This window comes from Leucopleurus acutus (genome assembly GCF_964270905.1).
Source record: "Leucopleurus acutus genome assembly, chromosome: 3".
Taxonomy (NCBI): Eukaryota; Metazoa; Chordata; class Mammalia; order Artiodactyla; family Delphinidae; genus Leucopleurus; species Leucopleurus acutus.
In genome coordinates, this window is record NC_139145.1 from 120,996,106 (window position 1) to 121,022,511 (window position 26,406).

Genomic DNA, 26,406 nt, shown 5'->3' on the forward strand with positions numbered 1-26,406 from the left:
CATAAAACAAGAACCAAGAAGAATCAATTGTGTATATTAATTGGGTCCCCAGGTAATTGAAAGCAGCTGTTTTACTATTCCCCCACTGAACCTTTAAAACAACCTGTGGGAAGCAGCCACATTCAAATGAGTTAAGGTTTAAGTAAAAAGGACTACAACTTTATTAAAAGTAAATAAATGTAACATATAATATGTACAGATGGCACATGGTGCCAATTTTATTTGCAGATTTTATAGTATTCCAAAGTTCACAAGTTACACCTTTGCCACAGCCTTGGCTAAATCTTGAACTAGTGCAGAATTCAGCTGTGCTAGAATGCTGATCTTAGCATGCTTAGACGTAGCATACTTGTTCTTGATAGTCTGGAAGAGAAAAGCGTAGTAATTAATGAAGGAAAAGAGGAAAACATCGTAAGAACCAACGATACACATATACACTTAAAAATCAACTCCTTAAAAGCAAGCTATGAATTTACAGGCATAAAATCTTAATGACTGGACTTCCCTGGTGACACAGTGGTTAGGAGTCCGCCTGCCAATGCAGGGGACAAGGGTTCGAGCCCTGGTCGGAGAAGATCCCACATGCCGCGGAGCAACTAAGCCCGTGCGCTGTAACTACTGAGCCTGAGCTCTCGACCCCGAGAACCACAACTACTGAGCATGAGTGCCACAACTACTAAAGCCCGTGCACCTAAAGCCTGTGTTCTGTGACGAAAGAAGCCACCGCAATAAGAAGCCTGCGCACCGCAACGAAGAGTATCCCCCACTCAGCGCAACAAGAGAAAGCCTGAGCGCAGCAACGAAGACCCAACGCAGCCATAAATAAATAAATAAATATACTAAAAAAAAAAAACTTAAATGATTTTCCACTTTTCCCAACACCATACAGTACCACTGACTCACCATATGCTTTGTAAGCCCACGATTCACTATGATTATATTCTTAGCCAGGTGTTGCATAACAAGAAGAAGGGATTCTTCAGTGTATGACAGGTAATGCTGCAGAGTTGGTGTCTAAGGCAACAAAAGTTAATGTTGAAAATGCTCATCACCAATGATTTTCATAAAATTTCTAGATGTAATTCAAAACTAGGGTAGGGAAGTAGATACTGTATGACTGATTATAATCAAAATTTAAGACAAGCTTAAGACCCCTTCTTCCCCAGATACCCTTCTTTCATGGCTTCTCTAGGATCCTGTGCTCCAACCTAATTACACTTTTGTAATTGCTGACTTGCCCACCCCAAAGGTAGACTCCAAGTTCTTTGGAGCTGACTTTCTCATTCATAATTCTATTTCTAGGGCCTAGAGTATCACACGGCATATAGGAGAAATACTTGTTGAATCAACGAATACGAACGAACTTCTAGTACGTCATTTGACCTGCTTGAGCTTCTCCATCTATGAGGAGTAGCAGCTGCTCTGCCTTTCTCAAAGGGGTATAGATAGATGAGATTAGGCAGTGAAACGGAAGCATTCTATGGAGATATCACAAACAAGATATTTTAAATCATTCCCTCAGTAGATGCCATATTTAAGAACCATTTGAACTGTCCTTTAATGACAACAGTTCTGTATGCTGTAAATATTATAATTTAAAAGCTCAGGGTAACCTCAGTTTGTGGGACAGAGCTTACCCATTCACCATTATCAAGAATTTTCAGTGCTAAGCAAAAAGCTCCCGCTGCAATCTGAGAAGGAGGAAAGTGCACCATATCGTAGTCCAACATAGTTAGTTCCATCAGATATTTGGCCAAAGTATGTAGCTCAACATCAACCTGGAATAAAACCCACAGGTTCTGTCAAGAGAATTCTGCATTGGCAGTAACTGGTATGCCCATAACTAACTACAGATGTTTGCCTACAAACTCTCAAATGCAATTGCCCGTGAAAGGCTTTAATAATATTAACATACAGCCTGATTGGAAATAAATACCATCTTTATCCCTTCCTCATGTAGTTAGGTATAAATACAAGGCACTTGAATTAGATCTCATTGGCCAGCAGTATTCCCTAATGTACCATACCAAAGGTTTCAAGAAATCTGTACCTCTCCAATCTTAGATGCTCTCCGAAGGAAATGCAGGGGTAGAGGGCGACCCAGACTAAAATTTAAAGCTCTTAGAATCTTCATTTCCATCTGTCTGATTTGGTACTTAGTGTAGGTGTTGTCAGTCACAAAGGCAAAGTCACCAATTTCTGGAGGGTACATTTCCTCGTATTTGCTTGCAATAAACATGGCAGTGACACCAACCAGCTGCAGCATCTTCTTGGGCACACAATTATCCTGCAATGGGAATTTCAACTGGATCAATAAGTAATACATATTTGAAAAAGGAGGCACAGAATTGTGAAGGAGTGGTGGGAAAGACACACTCACACAACGGAATCTCAATTAATGACACCCCATGCCTCAAGACAGATTTTAGCTGAGAAAGTCTGTTTCTTACGACTCAGCTAGGACCCTGGAAGGGAGAACCCTCAGTTGGTGAATTATGCTCACCTGCATGAACCGATCAATAATGGAAACAGTCATGTACATGGTCTCCTGGAGTAACCTGAATTTCATTTGAACTTGCACTAGCCAGTCAATTAGGATGGCTCTCATGTTTCCAGTGACTTCACGACCCAGTAGGTATTTGGGTCTGACTGCTTGCTCTTCCTGCAAAAGAAATGCTGATTATCCTAAGAAGCAAGACTCCACATGACATTTCTGACCAGAAATAGTCACCTCAAAATAGCTCTGGAACATTTAGAATCTCTAAAATGTTCTTAACTCAGTTATTCATTTGGTCACTGCAAACAGCTCTACCACTGAGAAGCAAAGAAAGCAAACATTAAACAGGACAGTGTGACAGGTTTTCATATTGGCAAATCTTACTATGTCCAATTCACCATCACTACTACTGGCCCACACCCTTTCCCCGCTTCTTCCCAAATAAGGATACCATACAACCTATCACCTCAGATCTTTTCACTTAAGACTCTAAAACCCACAGCCTGAGCTTTATGAAGTAGAAAATATAGCAGCACCTTCCAGACTAGCTGGAACCAATATGCTACCACTCCTACTCCAGGGTTTAAACCCCCCAAACACCATAGGTAACAAAAGTCAACCATCAAAATCCAGCACACACATCTGCTAAACCCACTCCTCCAAAGTTAGAACACAAACTTTAAAGACAAGGGAGAAAAGAAATCCACAGCAGAAGGCTGGTCCTGGCAAGGAACCGGGACAATCCTGTAGAAAATGGAGATGCCCAAGAGAACCAGGCAAGAGCCTGAAGATGTTAATGATGCCACTAGAACACAACGCATTATAAACAAGCAACTGGGTAAATTTGGTAACTGTATAGCTTATGTTGTTAACATACAGAATGCTTCCTTGTTTGGGGGGGAAAAGGGCAAAGGACACTAATAGAAAGTTTCAGAAATAGGAATGAAATGGAAGAAAACCAAAGCCTTTAGCTTTTGACTATACTCCTCTTGTACACAAAGAACAATTTCCCTGATATCACATGCTCATAAGCAACACTGACCCAAAATGCCTTTTTTTGGCTATAGTTTTTCAGCATCTTCTCCATTACCATGTACCTCCTGCCTGTTACGCTCCTTAAACCCAGAATTTGGGACTCACTCACTCCTAACTGTGATAGATATAAAATACCTTTCAATCTGTGGACTTTCCTTTAGGAAGAGCCACGGTAGTATCCACTCTCACTTTGAATTTTCCCTGTTCAAAATGGCAAATAGAGACTTCATTGGGAATTTCCTGGCCGTCCAGTGGTTAGAACTTTCACTGACAGGCCCGGGGTTCAATCCCTGGTCAGGGAACTAAGATCCCACAAGCCATGCATGCAACCCCCGCCCCCACCAAAAACAAAAACTTACATTGGCTTACTTTGGGACTTTTTATTTTTCCACTAAGAATTTCAAAGTGGAAACTACTGTTAAGAAATGCTGCTCATATCTTGCTTAAATTGTTGTGAACTGTTAATGGAAAATCTCTTTAATAAAGCTAGATGCAGTTTAGAAAAAACAAAGGTTTCATATTACTGACCTCAAGTTGTCTCAGATAAGCATAGATATCTTTTACATATTCACTACAAAGATTTGGATCCGCTCCGTCTTCTGCATCCACATCATTCACTGCAAGAATTACATCAGAGAAAGCCTGGCACAGATACTCTTCCGCAGGGGCACAGCCAGATGTTTCCATGGGGCTTGGAGAGGGAGTATCAACCTGGAAACAGAATCGACTTTTTGAAATAATAGCAAAGAGGAGCATACAATCTGGGAATGAAGGTCAGATTATTGGTACCAATTCAAGAGACTATCTGCTGAACAGAAATACAATTCATTTGCCTTTACAAATTTATTCAATTTGTCTTCAGGAAGTGAGTGATATGAAAGATGAAATGCCAACTTAGACTGAATCAGTTTAGAGTCAGAATGCTAACAGGTAAAACAGAGAGGAAGCAAGTTCACATCTAGACTTTCCTCCAAAGGAAACTGATAAGTAACGCATTTGCTTAGCAATGTCATGTAAAGTTAATCCAAGTGAATGACAAGTTAGTCTTTAGTAACATGGCCTGCTTCCCACTGCACAGGAGAACACAAGTCCTGTCCCGACTACTAAGGATTTTATTTATTTATTTTTGGCTGTGTTGGGTCTTTGTTGCTGCAAGCAGGCTTTCTCTAGTTGCGGGAGTGGGGTCTCCTCTTCATTGAGTTGCGCAGGCTTCTCATTGCGGTGGCTTCTCTTGTTGCAGAGCATGGGCTCTAGGCACACGGGCTTTAGTAGTGTGGCACGCAGGTTCAATAGTTGTGGCTCGCGGGTTCTAGAGCGCAGGCTCAGTAGTTGTGGCACACGGGCCTAGTTGCTCTGTGGCATGTGGGATCTTCCCAGACCAGGGCTCGAACCCAGGTCCCCTGCATTGGCAGGCGGATTCTTAACCACTGCGCCACCAGGGAAGCCCCCAAACCAAGGATTAACTGACTTTGTTATCATGAACCATTTTCTTCAAGCTCCAGTTACCCCGTTGTCCAAACATTTATTGAGCACTTCCTTTTCTTTTTTTTTTGCAGTACGCGGGCCTCTCACTGTTGTGGCCTCTCCCGTTGTGGAGCACAGGTTCCGGACGCACAGCCTCAGCAGCCATGGCTCACGGGCCCAGCCGCTCCGCGGCATGTGGGATCTTCCCGGACGGGGGCACGAACCCGTGTCCCCTGCATTGGCAGGCGGACTCTCAACCACTGTGCCACCAGGTAAGCCCTATTGAGCACTTTCTTAAGCTCTATGCTAGGCTAGCTTTATGGTGTCCGCAAGGGGCTTTGAATTTAGAAGAAATAAGTAAATGAAGTAAAGAGATTGATTCTCGGAACAAATCCTAGAGGTGCGGGAAGTTAGGGTAGGGTTGGGAAAGTTAGGGAAAGCTTTAGGTGTTGATGATTGAGCTGTTTTGAAGGATGAGAAGGTTATCAGTTAAAAGAAAGGGGGTGGGAGGGCTTCCCTGGTGGCGCAGTGGTTCAGAGTCCGCCTGCCGATGCAGGGGAAACGGGGATACAGGGGACACGGGTTCATGCCCCGGTCCGGGAGAATCCCACGTGCCGCGGAGCGGCTGGGCCCGTGAGCCATGGCCGCTGAGCCTGCGCACCGCAAAAACAAAACAAAACAAAACAAAACAAACAAACAAAAAGAGGGTGGAAAAGTGAAGGCAAGAATTAGTATGGGACTTTGACGGAAAGCTCAGGTCTTTTGGTATGGCCAGTTAAAGACTGCGCATGCTACAGGTTTCTGTGCTATGTCCAGAAGGACAATACTAAAGCCATAGCCTCACATCCCTTTCCCTTAGATATAGACAGCTAGGCTGGATAACTTTAACCGATCATTTTCCCAACCAGCTTTAATGAAGTTTTAAAAATTAGAACTTAAGAATGCAGTTCATTGCTGGTCAGGGAACTAGATCCCACATGCATGCTGCAACTAAGAGTTCGCATGCCACAACTAAGGAGCCCAAGTACCGCAACTAAGGAGCCAGCAAGCCACAACTAAGACCTGGCACAACCAAATAAATAAATATTGAAGAAAAAAAAATGCAGTTCATTGAAGTGTCAGGAAAGCAGCCTCTTCTAGATGGTGTATATTTTCTTCACAGGAGTAGATACATTTACATACCTGATATTTAATAAAATGTTCTTGGTTTTTGAGGCTGTTAACTCATCTTCTTACCTTCTCTGAATAGCTCCATTTTCTGCTTTACATCCTTATATAAATTCCAATGTTACAGATTTATTATTAATTATTTGGTGACCACATTATGGAGTTAAAAAAAAAAAAAGGGCTTCCCTGGTGGCGCAGTGGTTGAGAGTCCGCCTGCCGATGCGATGCAGGGGACACGGGTTCGTGCCCCGGTCTGGGAAGATCCCACATGCCGCGGAGCGGCTGGGCCCGTGAGCCATGGACGCTGAGCCTGCGCGTCCAGAGCCTGTTGCTCCGCAACGGGAGGGAGAGGCCACAACAGTGAGAGGCCCGCGTACCGCAAAAAAAAAAAAAAAAAAAAAAAAAAAAAGGACTCAAGAGAACAATCTGTGTTTCAGTCAATAAATTCTGGCCAGAGATGGCTTATACCCAAAGACAGCAAAATCTTTAGTCCAGGCAGCTACTACTCAGTACGGTAAACAAAGGAGGGGTAGTATAACAAAGCAATTAAAAGCATAGATTCTGAAGCCAGATAGGCTGGGTTTGAATCCTATTATGTGCCACTGATGAGATATGACCCTAGAAAAGATACTTAATACTTCTCTATGCCGTTATCTAAAAGTAGAGGTAATAATACCAGCGCACTAAGAGAGTGTAAGATTATGTGAGCTAATGCATGTAAAGTGCTTAGCAGAGCCTACCTCCTGCTAAGCACTCTATACATGTCACTATTTTTCCTATTTAGTCAAATGCTATGCCATGCATTAATAAAATGAAGGGAAAAGAAACAATCAACAGGCTCTAAAATATTACAGTTAAGTTTACCAAAATAGGCTCAGGGGGAAGTTTCTCTTCTTTAACAGGCTCGGTTTCCGGCTCTGGCTCTGGCTCCAGATCCAGCTCTGGCTGGGGCTCCGGCACAGGTACAGGAGCCTTTTCCAGAGGTTTTGGTAGTTTTTTAGCAATAACTTTTCCAGCAGCTAAAGTTTTTGCTTCCTGTGGATGAAAAGGAGAGAATGGAATGTTTCTCCATCACAGGTTACAGTTGGAAGGCAGACTCTTACAGAGTAGTTGAATCAGGAAGAGTTACCTTTTTCAGGGGCAATTTGGCCTGTGGCTGTTCACTGACTTTGTTACCGATGTCTCCAAGGGCTGTTCTTGGCCTCAGCCCGGGCTTAGAGGCTGCAACAGTGGCCACAGGCACGCGCTTTGCGCCTGCCATACTGACTTTCGCCTTATTTTCAGCATTAATTTTCGTGTTCTGTAAGAAGCAAGACCACTTTGAGAGCTGGCTCGGCCAAGTTAGAGTAAATCAACGGTTAAAGCGGGGGCAAAACAGAGGCTCTCAGGAGGAATGCCGACTGTAAATGGGTTCCCAGGGGAAACCTGCGTTCCAGGGTCTACGCTAAAGCTGTTAACAAGCCAGATTCCTCCCCGAACCTGTTCTTTCACCCATTGAGGGATTGCCTGCTCAGTGCCCGCCTGACCTAAAATACCACGAATTAACATTTGAAAGGAAATCGAAAAAGCCTTAATTGCAGGAAGCTTTCCTGTGGGGAGGGGGTTATGCAGTTGGTGGGAGCTCGCTCAGGGGTCCTCCGTCACCATTTACAAAAGGTTTCGCGTCTACCCTCCATCTGTCCCCTCCCCCCCACTTTATCCAAGCCCCATCCACTTCTTTCTCACCTTCCTCTCTCCGTCTGTCCGCGCCCCAAACTCTCCCACCATTTTAGGGGCCCACCGACCGCCATCCTCCCCCCAAATCTGTCCCGGTCCACTCCTGCCAGGGGAACTCCAGCAGGCGAGATAGGGAGAGGAGACGCAGCGAGCCAGGAGAGCCGCGTTTGTTCACCGTCCCTAGCAGCTCACCCTGGTGATCCGGAGCGCCATGGCTTCCTCTGCACCAGGCAGCAGCTCAGTGGGGAGAAGCAGAGCACGGGAGCCCCAGACCAGCCGGGGACCTTGAACCCACCGCAGGCCAGCAGCCGTTCCTCTGCAGCACGCCGGGAGGAATCTGGCCCCGCTTGAGGTTTAAACCCCGCACCGCTCCCTCCCTATTGGCTTGTTCGTGGCACTCGCTCGCTTCCCATTGGCGGCGGCCGGTTCCTCCTAGAATGCGTTTCCAGGGCGATCCCGCGAAAAAGTTCGGGCGGGGGTGGGGCCATACCATCACGTGGTCTGGCTCGGCGCCTGCGCCCTCAAGCAGCTACTGTTGTCACCTGGAGAGGGGTGATCACCGCCCACCTGGAGAGGGGTGATCACCGCCCACCTGGAGAGGCGAAGCTGTGCGCCGCCATGGTTAGCAGCGGTGCCTTGGAAAAGAGAGTGGAGCCGCTGGTTTGACGTGAGAGGAAGTTATGGCTTTAGTCCTACTTATTGTTAAACACACTTTCTTCTTCTGCAGTGGCATGTAGCAGGAAAAGCTTTTGTATATACATTCTTTCATTTGATCCTTCTGGCAGCACTCTGGGTTGGAGAAACTGAAGCTCAGAGAGGCTTTGGGTGACTTTCTCAGGATCACAAATTAGTAACAGGGGACTAAACTTAGATTTCTTTAGATCCATGACGTTTCCACAACGGTAATTGTCTCTTAAGAATATTGCCAGCCTCTTAACGTGCCAGATTACTTCAATCAAATTTTTTCCCAAAGCCAATCTTTTTGTTTTACTTTTAATTTGAAAATAATTTCAAACTTAGAAAAGTTGCAAACAAAAATATTACAAGGAACACATGTATACCCTTTACCCAGATTCAAATATCCTTAACCTTTTACCCCATTTGCTTTATCATTTACTTAATCTCTTTCTCATATATGGATCTATCCGTGTATAACTGTATATAAACATTTTCTTCCTGAAAAATTTGAGGGTAAGTTATGTTATCATGGCCCCTTATCCCTCAATTCTTCAGTGTGTATTTTCTAAGTAAAAGGGATGTTCTTTTAACATAATCACGCTACAGTTATCAACTTCATAAATTTACTTTATCACAACATTGTATTCAACCTAGTTTGTATTCCAGTTTTGTCAGTTGACCTAATAATGTCCTTCTTAGCATTTTCTTTTCTCCAGTACAGGATCCAGCTAGGGTCAATGTTGCATGTAGCCTCCTGTAGTCTGGAACAGATCCTGCAGCTTTTCTTTGTCTTTTATAACACTGATGGTTTTGAAGAATACAGTACTCCATGCCACTTTTTAGAAAATAGAACTTTCTTATTTTTGCGTTTGTCTAATTGTTCCTTGTGATTTACATCAAGGTTATGTACTCTTGGCTGTTATGCCACGTAGGTGACATCATATTCTTCTTAGGGGATCAACTCTGCAGACACATTGTGTTCACCTGTTCCCCATAAGTGAGATTAATTTTGATCACTTGGCCAAGCTGCTACCTGCTTTCTCCAGTGAACATTTAGTTGCTTGTTTCTGACAACGAGTAAAGTGTCCGTGGGAAGACACTTTAAGACTGTGCTTCTCATCAAATTTCCCCCTAGATTTCACCTCCCCTCACAGCAGCACTTGCTTAGGAACTGTTGACACTGTTGTCCCAATGCCATGGGCTCTCTCGAACTAGCTGAAGCTGATAAAAAGCCATACACTTTGAATGACCCTAAGATGCCAGGCCTTTAGCAGACCTGAGTGAAGACAACTTCCTGACCATTGCTCAGTGGAACTTCTTTTAACATAGTAGTTCTCAACTGGGGAACATTTTGTCCCAAGGGTGGAGAGGCATTTGGCATTTCTGGTTGTCACGACTGGGAAGGTGCTACTGGCATCTAGTGGGTAGAAACCAGAGATGTTTCTAAACATCCTACAGTGCACAAGACAGCCCCTACACCCTCTAAACACACACACACACACACACACACACACACACATAATTATCCAGCCCCGAATGTCAGTAGTCTGGTAGTGCTAAGCTTGAGAAATCTTGCCAACTATGTACATACCTATAACTCATTTCTTCTTCTTTTTTAAAAATATTTATTTATTTGGCTGTGCCAGGTCTTAGTTGTGGCGTGTAGGATTTAGTTTCCTGACCAGGGATTGAACCTGCGCCCCCTGCATTGGGAGCATGGAGTCTTAGCCACTGGACCACCAGGGAAGTCCACCTATGACTTTCCCCCTATGATTTCTATTCAGAATGTTAACTTTTGATGCATAATTAACACAAGTTTCATGGATCATCTCCTTTCTTTATAACACTTAGAAACTTGACTTTTCTTCTCGGTGAACTACTCAGTGTTCTCAACCATGGCCCAGTTAGTAGTGCCAACTGCATACCAGGTGATGTTCTAGGTGCTAGGAATACAGCTCTGAACAAAACAGATGAGATCCCTGCTCTCATTAAGCATATATTCCAATAGGACAGAGACTAAATAAGTAAGTAAAGTAGGAAAAATATCAGATAGTACTAAGTGCTAGGCAGAGAATAAAAAGAAAGTGATGCAAATAGAGTGATTTGGTAGCTGACTTAGACTTGGTGGTCAGGGATGGTCTGAGAAGTTGACATTTAAGCTGAGGTTTAAATGACAAGAAAGAAAACATTCCAGATAAAGGAAATAGTCTGTGACAAGCCAATGATAGTGTTGACCTAAAATAAATAGACTTCCAGTTATTTCTCCAGCAAAAATGGGTTTATTCAGGATCAACAAAGAATTGCAATTTGGGATCTGTACCCTTGGCAAGCCATGCAAGTCCCATGCCACAAGGAGAGGACTCTTATAGAGAGGGGAAAAGCAGTTGGGAGGACTATAGTAAACAGAGTCCTTTGGAGGAATTGAAAATTTGAAATATAGTGGCTTTTTATTGGCTGAGCTCTTGCTAGGTAAGAAGAGGAAGTCTCTCTTTTTCTTGTTGGGCTCTGCCAAAGTAACAGGGCATGAAAGCTCCCCTTTCTGACCTCCCATTCTATTTTAATTGAGCTTTGTGTTTATTAATTTTTGTAATAGGAATGAGCTTGTCGTGTTCAGAAAAGCTGGTGTGGTTAGAGTATGGGGGAAGGAGGGGAGTAGAGATGAGATTAAAGAAATTGGAAAGGGTAAAATTACACAAGGCCTTGTAAACCAAGCTATGATAAGTGCAGTGGAAGGCTTTGGAGGGTTTTAAGTCAAGGTGTGGCATAATCTATCTTTCTGAAAGATTACTGTAGTCACTGTGGAGAGAATACACATAGGTGGGGAGGAGACAGAGGGGGAAGCAGGAGGAGAAGAGAAGCAGGGGAGCCATTAAGAGGCTACTGTAGCAGGCCAGGCAAAAGATGGTGGCTTTGATGGTACTAGTAGTGGTAGACAGAATGGGATAGATTCTGGATATATTTTGGAGGTAGACTTGCTGGGTCTTAATGGTTTACATGTTTGGAGTGAGAGAAAAGGGGTCAAGGATGACTCAGGTTTTGATTGAGTAAATGAAACAGAACACTAACAGATGAACAGCTTTTAGGGAGTAGCAGGACATTTGGAAATGCCTAGAGATATACAAGGGCAGAGGTCTACTAGGCTGAGGCCAGGGTGGGAGCTAAAGCCTCCTTTGCTGAGATAGTATTTAAACTCTGATGCAGATGAGGTCATCTAAAGAAGGAATGTAAAGAAGAGTAGATGCCCAGGAGCAAGCCCCAGGGCCCTCCATTTTAAAGACTGAACAGAGAGGGAGAGGCCCTCTCTGTTAGGAAGTTAGGAAAATTGGACAAGAACACCAAAGAGGTAGGAGACCAAATAGTGGTGTCTCAGAAAAGAGAAGGCAGTGTTTCTCAGAGGGAGTAGTGGTTTAACATGGCAGATTAAATATACATATTTATCTTTGTTTCTTCCTGAAGGCAGTAAAGGGATTTTTTTTTTTAATGCATAAACTCCCAAAGATGGGTGAGGAGACAATAATGACACCATTTTAGAAGTAGGAAACACATTGAAGAGTATTAATGGAAATACCAGACCAAGAAAGTTGGAAGCTAAGCTGGCAATGGAAAGTAAAGAAGCAAACTGATTCATGCTGTAGACACCAGCAGTCTTGGGTATTGGAGGCACCAGGAGTCCGTGAAACTGGTGGTGTAGGTAGAGCTGAAAACAGGATTGCTTGATTTCCTCCTGCACTTAGGAGTGCAGTGAGAGTGCAGCATCTTCTTGGTCCTGGCAGATGATTAGAGGTTTATGTTCGGGAGATGCTGAACTAATGGAACTCTGAATTTCAGACACCAGGCAAGCTGAGCGGGGATGAAGTGAAAATCTTCATCCCAATGGTGAGACCAAGTTCCCTCTTCCACTCAGTCCCCTAAAATGCAGGCAGCTGGACTTATAACCTCCTAAGTGAGATAAAAGCATGCCTCTCTGAGAAATGGACCAGCCCAAGAGAAAAGTCTTAAAAATACAGACGGTTAGGAAGGGTTACCAATGAAATGGATGGATCATGTTTAAAGTGACACTCACCACCAAAACAATCTTGAGGGAAAAAAACGGAACTGGAAGAATCAGACTTGCTGACTTCAGACTATACAACAAAGCTATAGTAATCAAGACAATACGGTACTGGCACAAAAACAGAAATATAGATCAATGGTACAGGATAGAAATCACAGAGATAAACCCATGCACCTATGGTCAACTAATCTATGACAAAGGAGGCAAGGATATACAATGGAGAAGACTGTCTCTTCAATAAGTGGTGCTGGGGAAACTAGGCAGCTACATGTAAAAGAATGTAATTAGAACACTCCCTAACACCATACACAAACATAAACTCAAAATGGATTAAAGACCTAAATGTAAGACTGGACACTATAAAACTCTTAGAGGAAAACATAGGAAGAACACTCTTTGACAAAAATCACAAGATCTTTTTTGACCCACCTCCTAGAGTAATGGAAATAAAAACAAAAATAAACAAACAGGACCTAATGAAACTTAAAAGCTTTTGCACATCAAAGGAAATCATAAACAAGATGAAAAGACAACCCTCAGAATGGGAGAAAATATTTGCAAGGAAGCAACGGACAAAGGATTAATCTCCAAAATATATAAAGAGCTCATGCAGCTCAATATTAAAAAAACAAACAACCCAATCAAAAAATGGGCAGAAGACCTAAATAGATATTTCTCCAAAGAAGACATACAGATGGCCAAGAGGCACATGAAAAGCTGCTCAACATCACTAATTATTAGAGAAATGCAAATCAAAACTACAGTGAGGTATCACCTCACATCAGTCAGAATGGCCATCATCAGAAAATCTACAAACAACAAATGCTGGAGAGGGTGTGGAGAAAAGGGAAACCTCTTGCACTGTTGGTGGGAATGTACATTGATATAGCCACCATGGAGAACAGTAAGGAGGTTCCTTAAAAAATTAAAAATAGAATTACCATATGACCCAGCAATCCCACTACTGGGCATATACCCAGAGAAAACCATAGTTCAAAAAGACAGATGCACCCCAATGTTCATTGCAACACTATTTACAATAACCAGGTCACGGAAGCAACCTGGATGCCCATTAATAGATGAATGGATAAAGAAGAAGTGGTACATATATACAATGGAATATTACTCAGCCATAAAAAGAAACGAAAGTGAGCTATTTGTAATGAGGTGGATAGACCTAGAATCTGTCATACAGAGTGAAATAAGTCAGAAAGAAAAAGACAAATTTCATATGCTAATACATATATATGGAATTTAAGAAAAAAAATGTCATGAAGAACCTAGGGGTAAGACAGGAATAAAGACACAGACCTACTGGAGAAGGACTTGAGGATATGGGGAGGGGGAAGGGTGAGCTGTGACAGGGCGAGAGAGAGTCATGGACATATACACACTAACAAACGTAAGGTAGATAGCTAGTGGGAAGCAGCCACATGGCACAGGGATATCGGCTCGGTGCTTTGTGACAGCCTGGAGGGGTGAGATGGGGAGGGTGGGAGGGAGGGAGGCGCAAGGGGGAAGAGATATGGGAGCATATGTGTATGTATAACTGATTCGCTTTGTTATAAAGCAGAAACTAACACACCATTGTAAAGCAATTATACCCCAATAAAGATGTTAAAAAAAACATAATGGAAAAGAATATGAAAAAGAATGTATATATAGATAGATAGATATGAATACATGTGAGCATAAATATATATACCTGAATCACTTTGCTGTACAGCAGAAATTAACACAACATTGTAAATTAACTCTACTTCAATAAAATAAATTTAAAAAAATAAAATAAAATAAAAAGAAGAAGATGTGGTACATATCTGAGTAATGGAATATTAGTCAGCCATAAAAAAGGGACGAAATTGGGTCATTTGTAGAGATGTGGACCTAGATACTGTCATACAGACTGAAGTAAGTCAGAAAGAGAAAAACAAATATTGTATACAAGCACATATATGTGGAATCTAGAAAAATGGTACAGATGAACTGATTTGAAAGGCAGAAATAGAGACACAGATGTAGAGAACAAACGTATGGACATTTGAACTGATTTGGTACAGATGAACTGATTTGCAAGGCAGAAATAGAGACACAGCTGTAGAGAACAAATGTATGGACACCAAGGGGGGAAAGGGGGGGTGGGATGAATTGGAGATTGGGATTGACATATATACACTAATATGTATAAGACAGATAACTGATAAAAAAAATAAAGTGACACTCACCATTTGACATACTTGTACACTGACAAAGAGCTTCTTATCAATGTTTTTAATTTCTTACTCTTAAGTGTTAACAGCCAGCCAAGGAGCACTGGACATTTGAGGAAATCCTCCAACTTAAAAGAAAGAGACCTAACAAATATAAAAAGAAACTCCAGGGGACTTCTTTGGTGGCACAGTGGTTAAGAGTCTGCCTGCCAATGCAGGGGACACGGTTTTGAGCCCTGGTCCGGGAAGATCCCACATGGTTCGGAGCAACTAAGCCCATGCTCCTCAACAAGGGAAGACACCGCAATGAGAAGCCTGTGTACCACAATGAAGAGTAGCCCCTGCTCGCTGCAGGTAGAGAAAGCCCTCACGCAGCAACGAAGAACAGACAATTCAAGGAGAAGAAAGCTAAGAAATAAACATAAAAGTTATTTATATCATCAGAGAAAGAAAAGGTAATAATGCATCCACAAGCAAGTTTTAGAAAGAGCTCTTGGAAATTAAAAATATAACAAACATTAAATATTCAATAGCAGGTTTGTAAAAGAAAATCAAGAAAATTTCCCAGAAAAAAGGGCAAGAAGACAAAGAGATGAACTATAGAAAAGATAAGAAATTTAGAGGATTATTCCACAAGGTCTGACATACAACAAATAGCAGAGTTCTAGAGAAAAAGACAAGAGAAAATGCAAAGAGTAAATTATTAAAGAAATAATACAAGAAAACTTCCCAGGACTAAAGGACATGAGTTTTATAAATCCATGTCTGAGTGCCTTGCACAATAAGTGAACCAAAGACTCATCTCATGGCACTGTGCTGGTGTATAACATTTAGAATAAAGGGAAGACCCTAAAAGGAAACAAAATCAGATAGCATACAAAGGATCTAGAATCAGAATGGAATGAGACTTTCAAAAGCAATGTCGAAAGCTACAAGATTCTGTGGGAAAATGATTTTCAATCCATAGTTCTGTACCCAGCCAAACCATGAAACAGTCATGAGGTAGAATAAAGGCATCTTTAGATTTGCAAATTCTAAAATTATCTCCCATGTACCCTTTCTTAGGAAGTTATTGGAGTGTGTATTCTCCTAACAAAGACGGAAATTTAAAAAGAGGAAGGGGAATTCCCTAGTGTCCAGTGATTAGGACTCTGTGCCTCCACTGCAGGGGGCATAGATTCGATCCCTGGATCCTTGGTTGGGGAACTAAGATACTGCATGCTGTGCTGTGCAGCCAAGAAAAAAAAAAAAAGGAAGATGTGGGATCAAAAAAACAGTAATTCCAACACAGGAGAAAGGCAAAAGAAATTCCCAAGACTTTAGGTGATCCTAGGCTGACACTTTTTAGTTGGCCTGAGGAGCAGTCAGTACACGTTGGAATAGAATGATAAGGAAGGTGGGTTCTAAGTGGGACATCTCCAAGCAAAAAAATGAAATTGATAACTTACTTGAGGTATTTGAATGTACTGAGAAGAGATTTACACTTCTGGTGGAGTTGGAGATTAATGAGCGATAGATACAGAAAAACTAGGCAAATCAAAATAAGCAAGGCACTATTAAATCTGGAACAAACTAGCTGTTAAAAGAAAAATTGGAAATCTAATCATAATACGGTACTTAGGGCACTTTGGTAAATCATATGGTCATAAAATAATTAAAACACTGAATATTGATTTAACCCCAAATTAGGGTTCAATTATATTGGAACGGTGGGGAGAGAGGGGGGGTGTGTTTGAACGTGCATATGTGCTGATGGTATAAAAGAGCTAAAAACCCTCATCTTCCATTGTTAGAAGTTAGTGGGTAATGTTTAAAACTGTATAACAGCTACCAAAAAAATAGCAATAGAAGAAATTTATTGAGAATTATGACTGTAAACAGCAAATCACACAGTTAAAAGAATAGAAAATGATTCTTTTTAGAGAGCACGAATGGGAGACAGGGATGTGTTGATTTTGTTATAAGTTTAAAAGAACTATTTGACTTTTTTTTTTTTTTTGCGGTACGCGGGCCTCTCACTGCTGTGGCCTCTCCCGTTGCGGAGCACAGGCTCCGGACGCGCAGGCCCAGCGGCCATGGCTCATGGGCCCAGCCGCTCTGCGGCATGCAGAATCCTCCCGGACCGGGGCACGAACCCACGTTCCCCTGCATTGGCAGGCGGACTCTCAACCACTGCGCCACCAGGGAAGTCCTATTTGACTTTTTAAAACAATACACGTGTGTAACTGAAAAAAAAAATTAAGTTTAAAAGACTGAGAGTGGTTGATTGTATTGACTGAAAATCAGGCACATTCACGCTAAAATGTTGATAGAAACAGGAGTTGAAAAAGATGACAGTATACATAAAAACACCATTAAATAACTTCCTCAGTTGCGTACATTGACTGTATACATTTGTAGAGCTGATGTATATTTTAACCCCTTACTACTGTCCCTTAAATTGTTGATAGCACTGGGGGAGATTTGCCTTTTTAAAAAAATTTAATTTTTTTTTAGGTTTTAGATGCTATATTTAATAGTCAAGGAGGTTATACAATAAAGAGTCCACCTCCACAAAGGAAAATATATTAAAAGGTTCTTGGGTTTCTTTCAAAAATATTCTATGCACATATTATAAGAGTACATACTTTTTTTTTTTGGCCATGCCACGTGGCATGTGGTATATTAGTTCCCTGATCAGGGACCGAACCCGTGCCCCCTGAAGTGGAAGCACGGAGTCCTAACCACTGGACCGCCAGGGACTTCCCATATAAGAGTACATAGATTGCCTCTCACCGTTGTGGCCTCTCCCGTTGCGGAGCACAGGCTCCAGACACGCAGACTCAGCGGCCAAGGCTCACGGGCCCAGCCGCTCCGCGGCATGTGGGATCCTCCCGGACCGGGGCACGAACCCGTGTCCCCTGCATCGGCAGGCGGACTCTCAACCACTGCGCCACCAGGGAAGCCCTGCTTTCACATATTTTTATATGCTCAGTAACTATTGCCTTCTTGTGAGGGCAGAGACCATATCAGACCTCTTTGTATCATCCACCCGGCTTTGTACACTTTAGGCATTTAATGCATCTGTTGCCTTTAACAAAAATGGTTCCCACAGATTAATTTAGGACTGTTGCCTTGGGACGGTGATTAGGACTCTGTGCTTTCACTGCAGGGGGCGCAGAACTAAGATCCCACATGCTGCGTGTTGTGGCCAAAAAAAAAAAAAGGACTACAGCCTTGATTGCATAGGACTGCAAGGGCTTGATCACCTTATATTCACTGGATCTAAACCCTATCATTTTAAGTCAGAGAATAAGCAACTGGCCCTTAGACCACAGCTATGGGGGAGAGTCTGACTCCTAGGCCAGCCAGCGTCCAGCCCACTATATCAATTTTAGTCTTTCATGTTAGGTATTCCTATCCTGCTCCTATGGAAAATCAAGGCAACCGACAATAGGAAACCCTACTTGAAATAAGGCATTTGAAGAGTATAAGTCACTGTAACTTACCTGATGATTTTTAAAGAGCTAGAAAATGAAACCCCATATGATTACCTAACAGGTCTGTGGTTAACTTTTCCTTCCTTCCCCCCTCCCTTCCTTCCTTCCTTTCTTCCTCCTTCCCTCCCTCTCTTTATTTTGGTTGTGCTGGGTCTTAGTATGACAGGCAGGCTCCTTAGTTGAGGCTCCAGGGCTCCTTTGTTGTGGCATGCAAACTCTTAGTTGAGGCATGCATGTGGGATCTAGTTCCCGGACCAGGGATGGAACCTGGGCCCCCTGCATTGGGAGCGCGGAGTCTTAAGCACTGCGCCACCAGGGAAGCCCCATGTGGTTAACCTGTAACCTGGTATTCAAATATCTTCAATGCCCTGCTCCTAACCTTCGTAATCATAGGCCTACTAACTCCACACCCACACCCGAAAGCCATGATTGTGCAAAACTGAACTACTGATGGGTATACACACTTTACTCCAGAGGAAATTAATCCCCTTGCCTTCTATTTCCAACCCCACTGGTCTCTTTGATCTGTCAAATGCCACCTCCTTTGTGAAGCCTCACCCTCTTCCCTTCAGCTAAAAGTAACTTCTCCATTTTCTGAACTTTGCCACTCCCTTACGGCACCAAACCTCTCTAAATCTTGAATTATAGTTACATACATCTTATCTTCCCTACTGTAATAAGCATAGTGAAGGCAGAGTTTGTGTCTGATTTTTTACCTTAAACAGCAAGCTTATGGGTAAGAGGCAATGAACATGCTGCTTAGTCTGCCCAAGTCCCCATCCTCTCTCATTTAGGCTTGGGCAAAAGCCTTCTAACTCTTCCTTGGATTCTACTAGGCTCTTCTATCATGATCCTTTTGAAACACATCAGCTCGAGTCAGTTCCTTACTCAAAGCCCTTCACAGACTTTCCATGTCCTCACTACACCACTTGACTAATTTTGCTGCTATCACACTGGCCTTCTTGCTTTTCTTCTATCATGCTAACCACCTCCTGCCTCAAATGCCTTACATTTGATGTTCTTTCAGGATAGAATAGTGGCTATTAATAGAATACAGGACTTCCCCGGTGGCGCAGTGGTTAAGAATCCTACTGACGACGCAGGAGACACGAGTTCGAGCCCTGGTCTGGGAAGATCCCACTTGCCGCAGAGCAACTAAGCTCGTGCACCACAACTACTGAGCTTGAGCTCTAGAGCCCGCGAGCCACAACTACTGAGCCCACGTGCCACAACTACTGAACCCATGTGCCTAGAGCCCATGCTCCACAACGAGAAGCCACCGCATGAGAAGCCCGTGCACCGCAATGAAGAGTAGCCCCGACTCACCACAACTAGAGAAAGCCCGCATGCAGCAACAAAGGCCCAATGAGCCAAAAATAAATAAATAAATAAATGAATAATAAATTTATTAAAAAAAATAGAATACGGTCTAAGATACTAGGTACCATTTGCTTTCTTACTCAAATCAGGTTGTCTTCCCCCATAGAGATCCTTTTTGGCCATTCTCTGGCACCCCTGTTAAGGGTGAAACCAGAGTGCCTGGTTTGGACAGTTGGCTTTACCGCTTACTGGGTGTATGATCTGGGGGCAAGTTAACCTTTTTCTTCCTCAGTTTCCTCATCAGTAAAATGGGGATAATAATTACACATATTGATTGCTTAGAACACTGCCTGCCTGGTACACAGCAAGGGTTCAATAAGTTATTGCTTTTCCTCATAGTGCTCATCACAATCTGACATTTTTACATATTAGTCTGTGTCCTACACTTGAAAGTAAGCTCCTTTAGGGCAGGACTGTTTTATTGGTGATTTTATCCCTAGCTCCTAGAGCAGTGTCTTGCTATAAAGAACTTCAATGCATTTTGTTGAGTATGAATGGATTTATTCAATGTTTTAAAAAAAATAAACTACTGAATTGTATTATTTTCTTAAATAGGCTTTCCATAACTGTGTGAATATTAATATTGACAGATCTATGTATTGTACTTTGTTGCAGAGGAAACCTCCTTGGCCTTTAAATTCAAGTGGAAAATAGCCACAAAGAGGAACAATGTATCTGAAAAAAATCTAGTCCACTATACTGTGTTATTGAACTAGATCAGTTATAGCTAACTTATTATGTGATAATACCAGAGTACTAGGAGAAAAAATGGATAATTGTGTGCTTACCACACAGTAGCTTCGAATAATTACTAGCAAATTATAAAAGCACTTGAAAAAGAAAATGCAGAAGTTATACTTAAGATTTTGACAATTGTATACACCTGTGTAACCACCACTGTGCTCTAGATATAGAACACTTCCATCACTCCAAAAAGATCTCCCTGCCCTTTTTTTTTCTAACAAACTCCCAGTCTTTGCAAGGCAAACACGTGGCAGGCAAAATAACGACCCCCAGAAAGATGTCCTGTCCTAATGCCCAGAACCTGTGAATAGGAACATACCTGTGACTATATTACACGGCAAAAGGGACTTTGAGATAGGGGATTATCTGGTACCTGGGTGGGCCCAAAGTAATCACAAGAGTCCTTAAAAGTAGAAGAGGAAGACAGAAGAGTGAGTCAGAGAAAGGTGCTACAGTGGAAGGAGAGGCAGGAGAGATTTGAAGTATAAGAAGCACATGACCTACTCTTGCTGGCTTTGAGGATGGAGGAGAGGGGCCACAAGTGAGGATGGAGGAAAGGGGCCACAAGCCAAAACATGCAGGTGGTCTCTAGAAGCTGGGAATACCAGCAAAGGAACAGGGACCTCAGTCACAATCATTAGGACTGAATTCAGCTAACAACTTGAGTGAGCAAGGAAATGGATTCTGAGAGCCTCCAGAAAGAAATGCAGCCCGGTGGCAATTTGGTTTTAGCCCAGTGAGTCCCATACTGGACTTCTGACCTACAGAATTGTAAGATAATAGGTTTGTGTTAAGCCCTAAGTTTGTGGTAATTTGTTATGACAGCAATTGAAAATTAATGCTCTATTGAAAATTTCTATGCTCTATCACTATAGAGTAGTCTTCTCTGTTTTTGTACTTTATATACATGGAACCATATAGTAGACCTCTTGTGGCTGGCTTCTTTCAATTATATGTATATATAAATATATATATAACTATATATATAAAAAAATATATATATAGACACACACACACACACACACCCATATATATATATATTTTTGTCGCACCCTGTGGCATGTAGGATCTTAGTTCCCCGACCAGGGATCGAATCCGTGCCCCCTGCATTGGGAACGAAGAGTCTTAACCACTGGACTGTTAGGGAAGCCCCTCACTTATAATGTTTTTGAGATTCACTTATATTGTTTGTAACAGTAATTTTTAAAAAACTGCTGAGTAAGTAGTCCATTGTAAATACACCATAACTTACTTATCCATTCTCTCGATGATGGACATTTGGATTCTTTCCGGTTTTGGGGTCTCAAGAAGATGTACATTCTTGTACCACTCTTTTTATAGACATGTTTCCATTTCTCTTGGGTAAATACCCAGGAGTAGAACTGGGTCACAGGAGAGCTGTATGCTTAACGTTAAAAGAAATGGCCAAACGGTTCTCCAAAGAGGCTGAAATTTCAAATTCCTACTGGCAGTTTGTGGGTTCCAGTTGCTCCGTATCCGTGAATTTGAGCAGATTGTATTCTCATTTTATGTATGAGGAAAAAAAAGATACCCAGTGAGGCTGATTTGCCTAAAGTCATATGGTTTGTATGAGCCAGAACCAGGACCCTGGTGCTCTCCATACTGGAGTTTACCTACTTTCCATCTGTACTCCCTCACCCTTCAGTGTTGCATTCTCTCTCATCTTGATAGTTGTCCATCACATTAGTTTAATTTTCTTGCTATTTTTATGCCTTCCAAGGGAAATGACAATTAAAAAAATGATGTAATATTTATTGTACCTATCTACTTAAAATTTTTTAATGTATAAAAATTACATTAAAACATCAATATGCAATTATTTTCCCACCACTCAAAAATTTTAATATGTATTGAAGATTCTGGACCAGAAAATGTGTAAAGAGAAGACAAGAAATATCAAAATAACTTATAACAAATTTCTAAAACCTCTCACATTTTAAATCTGTAAGACAAAAATATGATTTAAATACATGTTTGCCATTATGGTATAGATAAGAAAATAGTATCCATACTAAAATTAATTCATCCTACTTATCAAAATTCCTAGTATAAGAGTGAAAATACTCAGATGCTTATAAATAGGTATTCAAAAGTTTCTCTTGGTCAACATTCTTTGGTGTTCATAAAACTGCATATATTATTATGTATCTATTTATCATACAGTCTTTTCAGACTATACATTCAGTTTAAATTGTAAATAAAAAAATATAGATATTACTATAGAAAGTAGTTATAGAGTAAGTATTTTGATTTCATAGTGCCCAAGGGTTTATGAACAAGATTTACTTATTAAACTTTAAAATAACCACCTAATTCTTTGATATTTCTTCTACGTCTACATGTTCCAGAAATTAAAAAAAAAAGTTACATCTATAGGCAGAAAATTAACTCTGAGTTGACAATTATTTATGACTCTCTCCACTGGCTGTTCCACAACATATGAAAAGATGAAAAGCCTAGCATTGCTTGGATACCAGCTTAATAAGCAACTTGGAATGCCAGATGCATAACAAGAAATGGAATATTCTACTTTAGAGGAAGAAGACAAGAGTGAATAACATGAACACAACTTAGTCTAAGTTCTTTACCCTAATAAAGTAATTATTCATTTGCAAATATTACCAAAAGTAAAAAAATTTATTTTACAGAGTGGTTGGCTTTTGTAATACATCAAAAACTGTCATGTTATCCTTCACTATTCTCACTGCTGCCTCATATCAGTGGTTGAAGTTTCTCCCAAATAATTTAGTTTACATTTAAAGTGGCAATACAGGTTTTACTTAATGGATTTAAGTTATAATTAGAAACCAGTTTTATATACAGAAAATCCATAAATATAGAACTTTTATTCCTATTTTATCCTAGGGCTATGCAAAAAATTGACTAAAAATTTTTCATTTGGGTCTTTGTAATAAACAGGTAAATACATTATTTACAATGGAGATGCTTTCTTACAGAAAGTAAACACACAGAAGTTATTTTGGTCTTCACTAGAATCCATCATTATATGTTCACTTTTGAAGATGATATGATACATCATGTTCACTTAAATTTTAAGTTTCCTGTTTTACACGTAATTTAAACAATTATTTTACTTGTACAATTAACGCTTCATTCTGTATTTAAATTTCCTTTAAGAAAGATTCCTTGATCCAACTGTAGGGAGCTTTAAAATTTTTTTCAAATACCACAAAATGTTTCTGTACAATTATGTGCAATTTTCTTCCTTCTGGCGATATTATAAATACCCGGTCATTTCATCTTCATTGTTCATACCCCAGGGGTAATTCCCAAGTTATCTCACATGATGTAAGTACCATCTTTGTAGTATTTCATGGACTCCATTTGTTTTGTCATAGCCAGAACATCATGAAATCCAGTACTTAGGCCAGACATATGTTGAAAGTATGCTTCTTTTTCCACTTGAATTGTTAAATTGTTTACTCCAGCATCTTTAAGTATTCCTGTAACCTGTTATAAAAATCCATACATTTAAAAGCATTTAGATTAATGCATTTAGTGCACTTGGATTAAATAATAGATATCACATTTTTTAAAATAGCCACAGATAGTCAATGATAAGTCCTTAAAATAATGTTTATTATTTAGCTGGTCAAATATTACATAGGATCTTTTAGAAGGCCAGTAAATCACTGACCTGACATTCAAAGTAGAAAAGGAAAACAGCTACTGTTTCCAATTCGGTAGGTCTAGAATAGGGATACAGGAACTGTTTTGATCCTTATCTCCAACCATGACACATACCTGCCAACTTTATTATTATTATTAACTTAGGACTATATTTATAATAACTTATTTCTTGACCATCTATTGGGAACCAAGGTGGATTACAAATGAACTTTTTTTTACATTAACTTAAGCTTGTCCTCCACATACTAAAACTTGACTTTATTTTTTACCATTTTTGGATATAAAACAAATCTAGATGTAAAAAAACAACTTATCCTTGGACAGCTGTAAGAATGATATTTTTAAACAATTAAATGACTACTGAGCTGTATAACTTACAATGTGTGCAATTACCTCAACTGAAATTATTTTAAAAACTTAAGATTATTACCTGCTGTACTATTCTTTGTTCCAGCACATCAGATGTCACCTGTATATGAATTGTTCCTGCCACAATATTGGCAGAATGACGCCAAAAATGTGGGTCTCGGTATGATATTAATCCTTCAATTTTCTGTAGCTGTCAAATAAAAGGAGAGGTGATATAAATGGATTTGAAGGCTAATTTACTGAACACAAAGCAGTCTTTCTAGTCCAGAAACCATTATTAAGCTGATTAAAAAAAAAAAAAAGTAATAAGGAGAGCCCAGAAATGAGAAAGGAATGGGAGGGACAACTAACTTCAAGTAAAGGTGTCTAAAATATTTTGACCTGGCAGTGATGCCAGGGAAGGAAGTTTGGAATAGGAAGTGAACAGGGTTACACAGGTGACTTTAAACCCATTTTCACCAATGTAAGATGTACTTTGCCTTGTCTAAACATTGGATACGTTCAATAAACCATGTTGTTTCCTTTATATTGATACAAACATTCCAGTATTATTTGTTATATTTGAGATAACACATGCAAAAGATATCCTTCATGTTCAACAACAGAGGGCTAGTTAAATAAATTATAGACTATCCACACAATGTAACACTACCCTGTCATTAAAAATGTATTAGAATATTTATCAACATGACATAATTAAGTGGGGAAAAATTTACAAAGCAGTACAAAACATTTTTTTGGCCATTTTTATTTTAAAAATATTTTTATACAGAAAAACGACTCAAAAGTGTTTCTGGGCTTCCCTGGTGGGGCAGTGGTTAGGAATCCGCCTGCCAATGCAGGGGACATGGGTTCAAGCCCTGGTCCGGGAAGATCCCACATGCCACGGAGCAACTGGGCCCGTGTGCCACAACTACTGAGCCTGAGCTCTAGAGCCTGTGAACCACAACTACTGAGCCCACATGCCACAACTACTGAGGCCCACGTGCCTAGAGCCCGTGCTCTGCAGCAAGAGAAGCCACCGCAATGAGAAGCCCACACACCGCAATGAGTAGTCCCTGCTCACCACAACTAGAGAAAGCCCATGCACAGCAACAAAGACCCAATGCAGCCAAAAAAACAAACAAAAAAACCAATAAATAAATAAATAGATAAATTAAAAAAAAGTGTTTCTTTCCAGGTGGTGAAATTATATGTGATTATTATTTTTTTCTTTTTTCTACTTTGAAGCTTTCTGTAATGGACATGTATTATTTTTGAAATAAAAAACTTTCTTTTTTAGTAGGATGTATTAGTTGCCAATTATGAGAAAGTGAGAAAACTTTACTAATTTTATTTATGAAACCAGTGGGTTAAGATGCTATACCTTAAGTATTCAAGATGTCAACTGTTCATCAGCAGATCCTAATTACTTTAATATGATATGTCAGGGACTTCCCTGGTGGCGCAGTGGTTAAGAATCCACCTGCCAATGCAGGGGACACAGATTCGAGCCCTGGTCCGAGAAGATCCTACATGCTGTGGAGCAACTAAGCCCATGTGCCACAACTACTGAGCCCACGTGCCACAACTACTGAAGCCCGTGTGCCTAGAGCCTGTGCTCCGCAACCAGAGAAGCCACCCTAATGAGAAGCCCGCGCACCGCAACGAAGAGTAGCCCCCACTCACCGCAACTAGAGAAAGCCCGCGCACAGCAACGAAGACCCAATGCAGCCAATAAACAAATAAACAAATAAATAAACAAACAAACAAATAATAAGATATGGCAAACCACAAGCTGAAATACATTCTATTTTGTGTTTGGTTTTTCTATGAATTGCCTGTTTATATCATCAGTCCATTTTCCTACAAGACTGTCATTTTCATTTCTCATTAGGTCAACTTATTTAATTTCAAATACTATTTTAAAAGGAAGAAGACTAGTAAACAAATTATACACAG

At 40.9% G+C, this 26,406-nt stretch overlaps 2 protein-coding genes across 5 annotated transcripts in view; both read right to left on the reverse strand.

The window, feature by feature from the left end:
• Nucleotides 1–255: 255 nt before the first annotated feature.
• CCNB1 (cyclin B1) lies at nucleotides 256–8,138 on the reverse strand (the record flags this gene model as incomplete). Of its 3 annotated transcripts, XM_082835297.1 has the most annotated exons (9): nucleotides 8,072–8,138; nucleotides 7,293–7,463; nucleotides 7,028–7,198; nucleotides 4,061–4,243; nucleotides 2,504–2,662; nucleotides 2,051–2,287; nucleotides 1,638–1,778; nucleotides 904–1,014; nucleotides 256–363 (listed from the first exon to the last, which is right to left on the reverse strand). In XM_082835297.1, the coding sequence occupies exons 1-9, from the start codon at nucleotides 8,090–8,092 to the stop codon at nucleotides 256–258; spliced, it is 1,302 nt and encodes a 433-aa protein (XP_082691423.1). In that variant the 5' UTR covers nucleotides 8,093–8,138. The 3 variants fall into 3 exon arrangements, with proteins under 3 accessions (XP_082691423.1, XP_082691425.1, XP_082691424.1); XM_082835299.1 differs by lacking the exon at nucleotides 2,504–2,662; XM_082835298.1 differs by lacking the exon at nucleotides 904–1,014.
• A 14,178-nt stretch (nucleotides 8,139–22,316) lies between these two features.
• SLC30A5 (solute carrier family 30 member 5) overlaps nucleotides 22,317–26,406 on the reverse strand; it is a 30,368-nt gene continuing 26,278 nt past the window's right edge. For both annotated transcript variants that reach the window (XM_082836909.1, XM_082836910.1), the window contains exons 15-16: nucleotides 24,527–24,655; nucleotides 22,317–23,916 (exon numbers count right to left, since the gene is read on the reverse strand). In XM_082836909.1, the coding sequence (XP_082693035.1) occupies nucleotides 23,746–23,916; nucleotides 24,527–24,655 (300 nt within the window). In that variant the 3' untranslated portion in view covers nucleotides 22,317–23,745. The remainder of the gene's footprint in view (nucleotides 23,917–24,526; nucleotides 24,656–26,406) is intronic.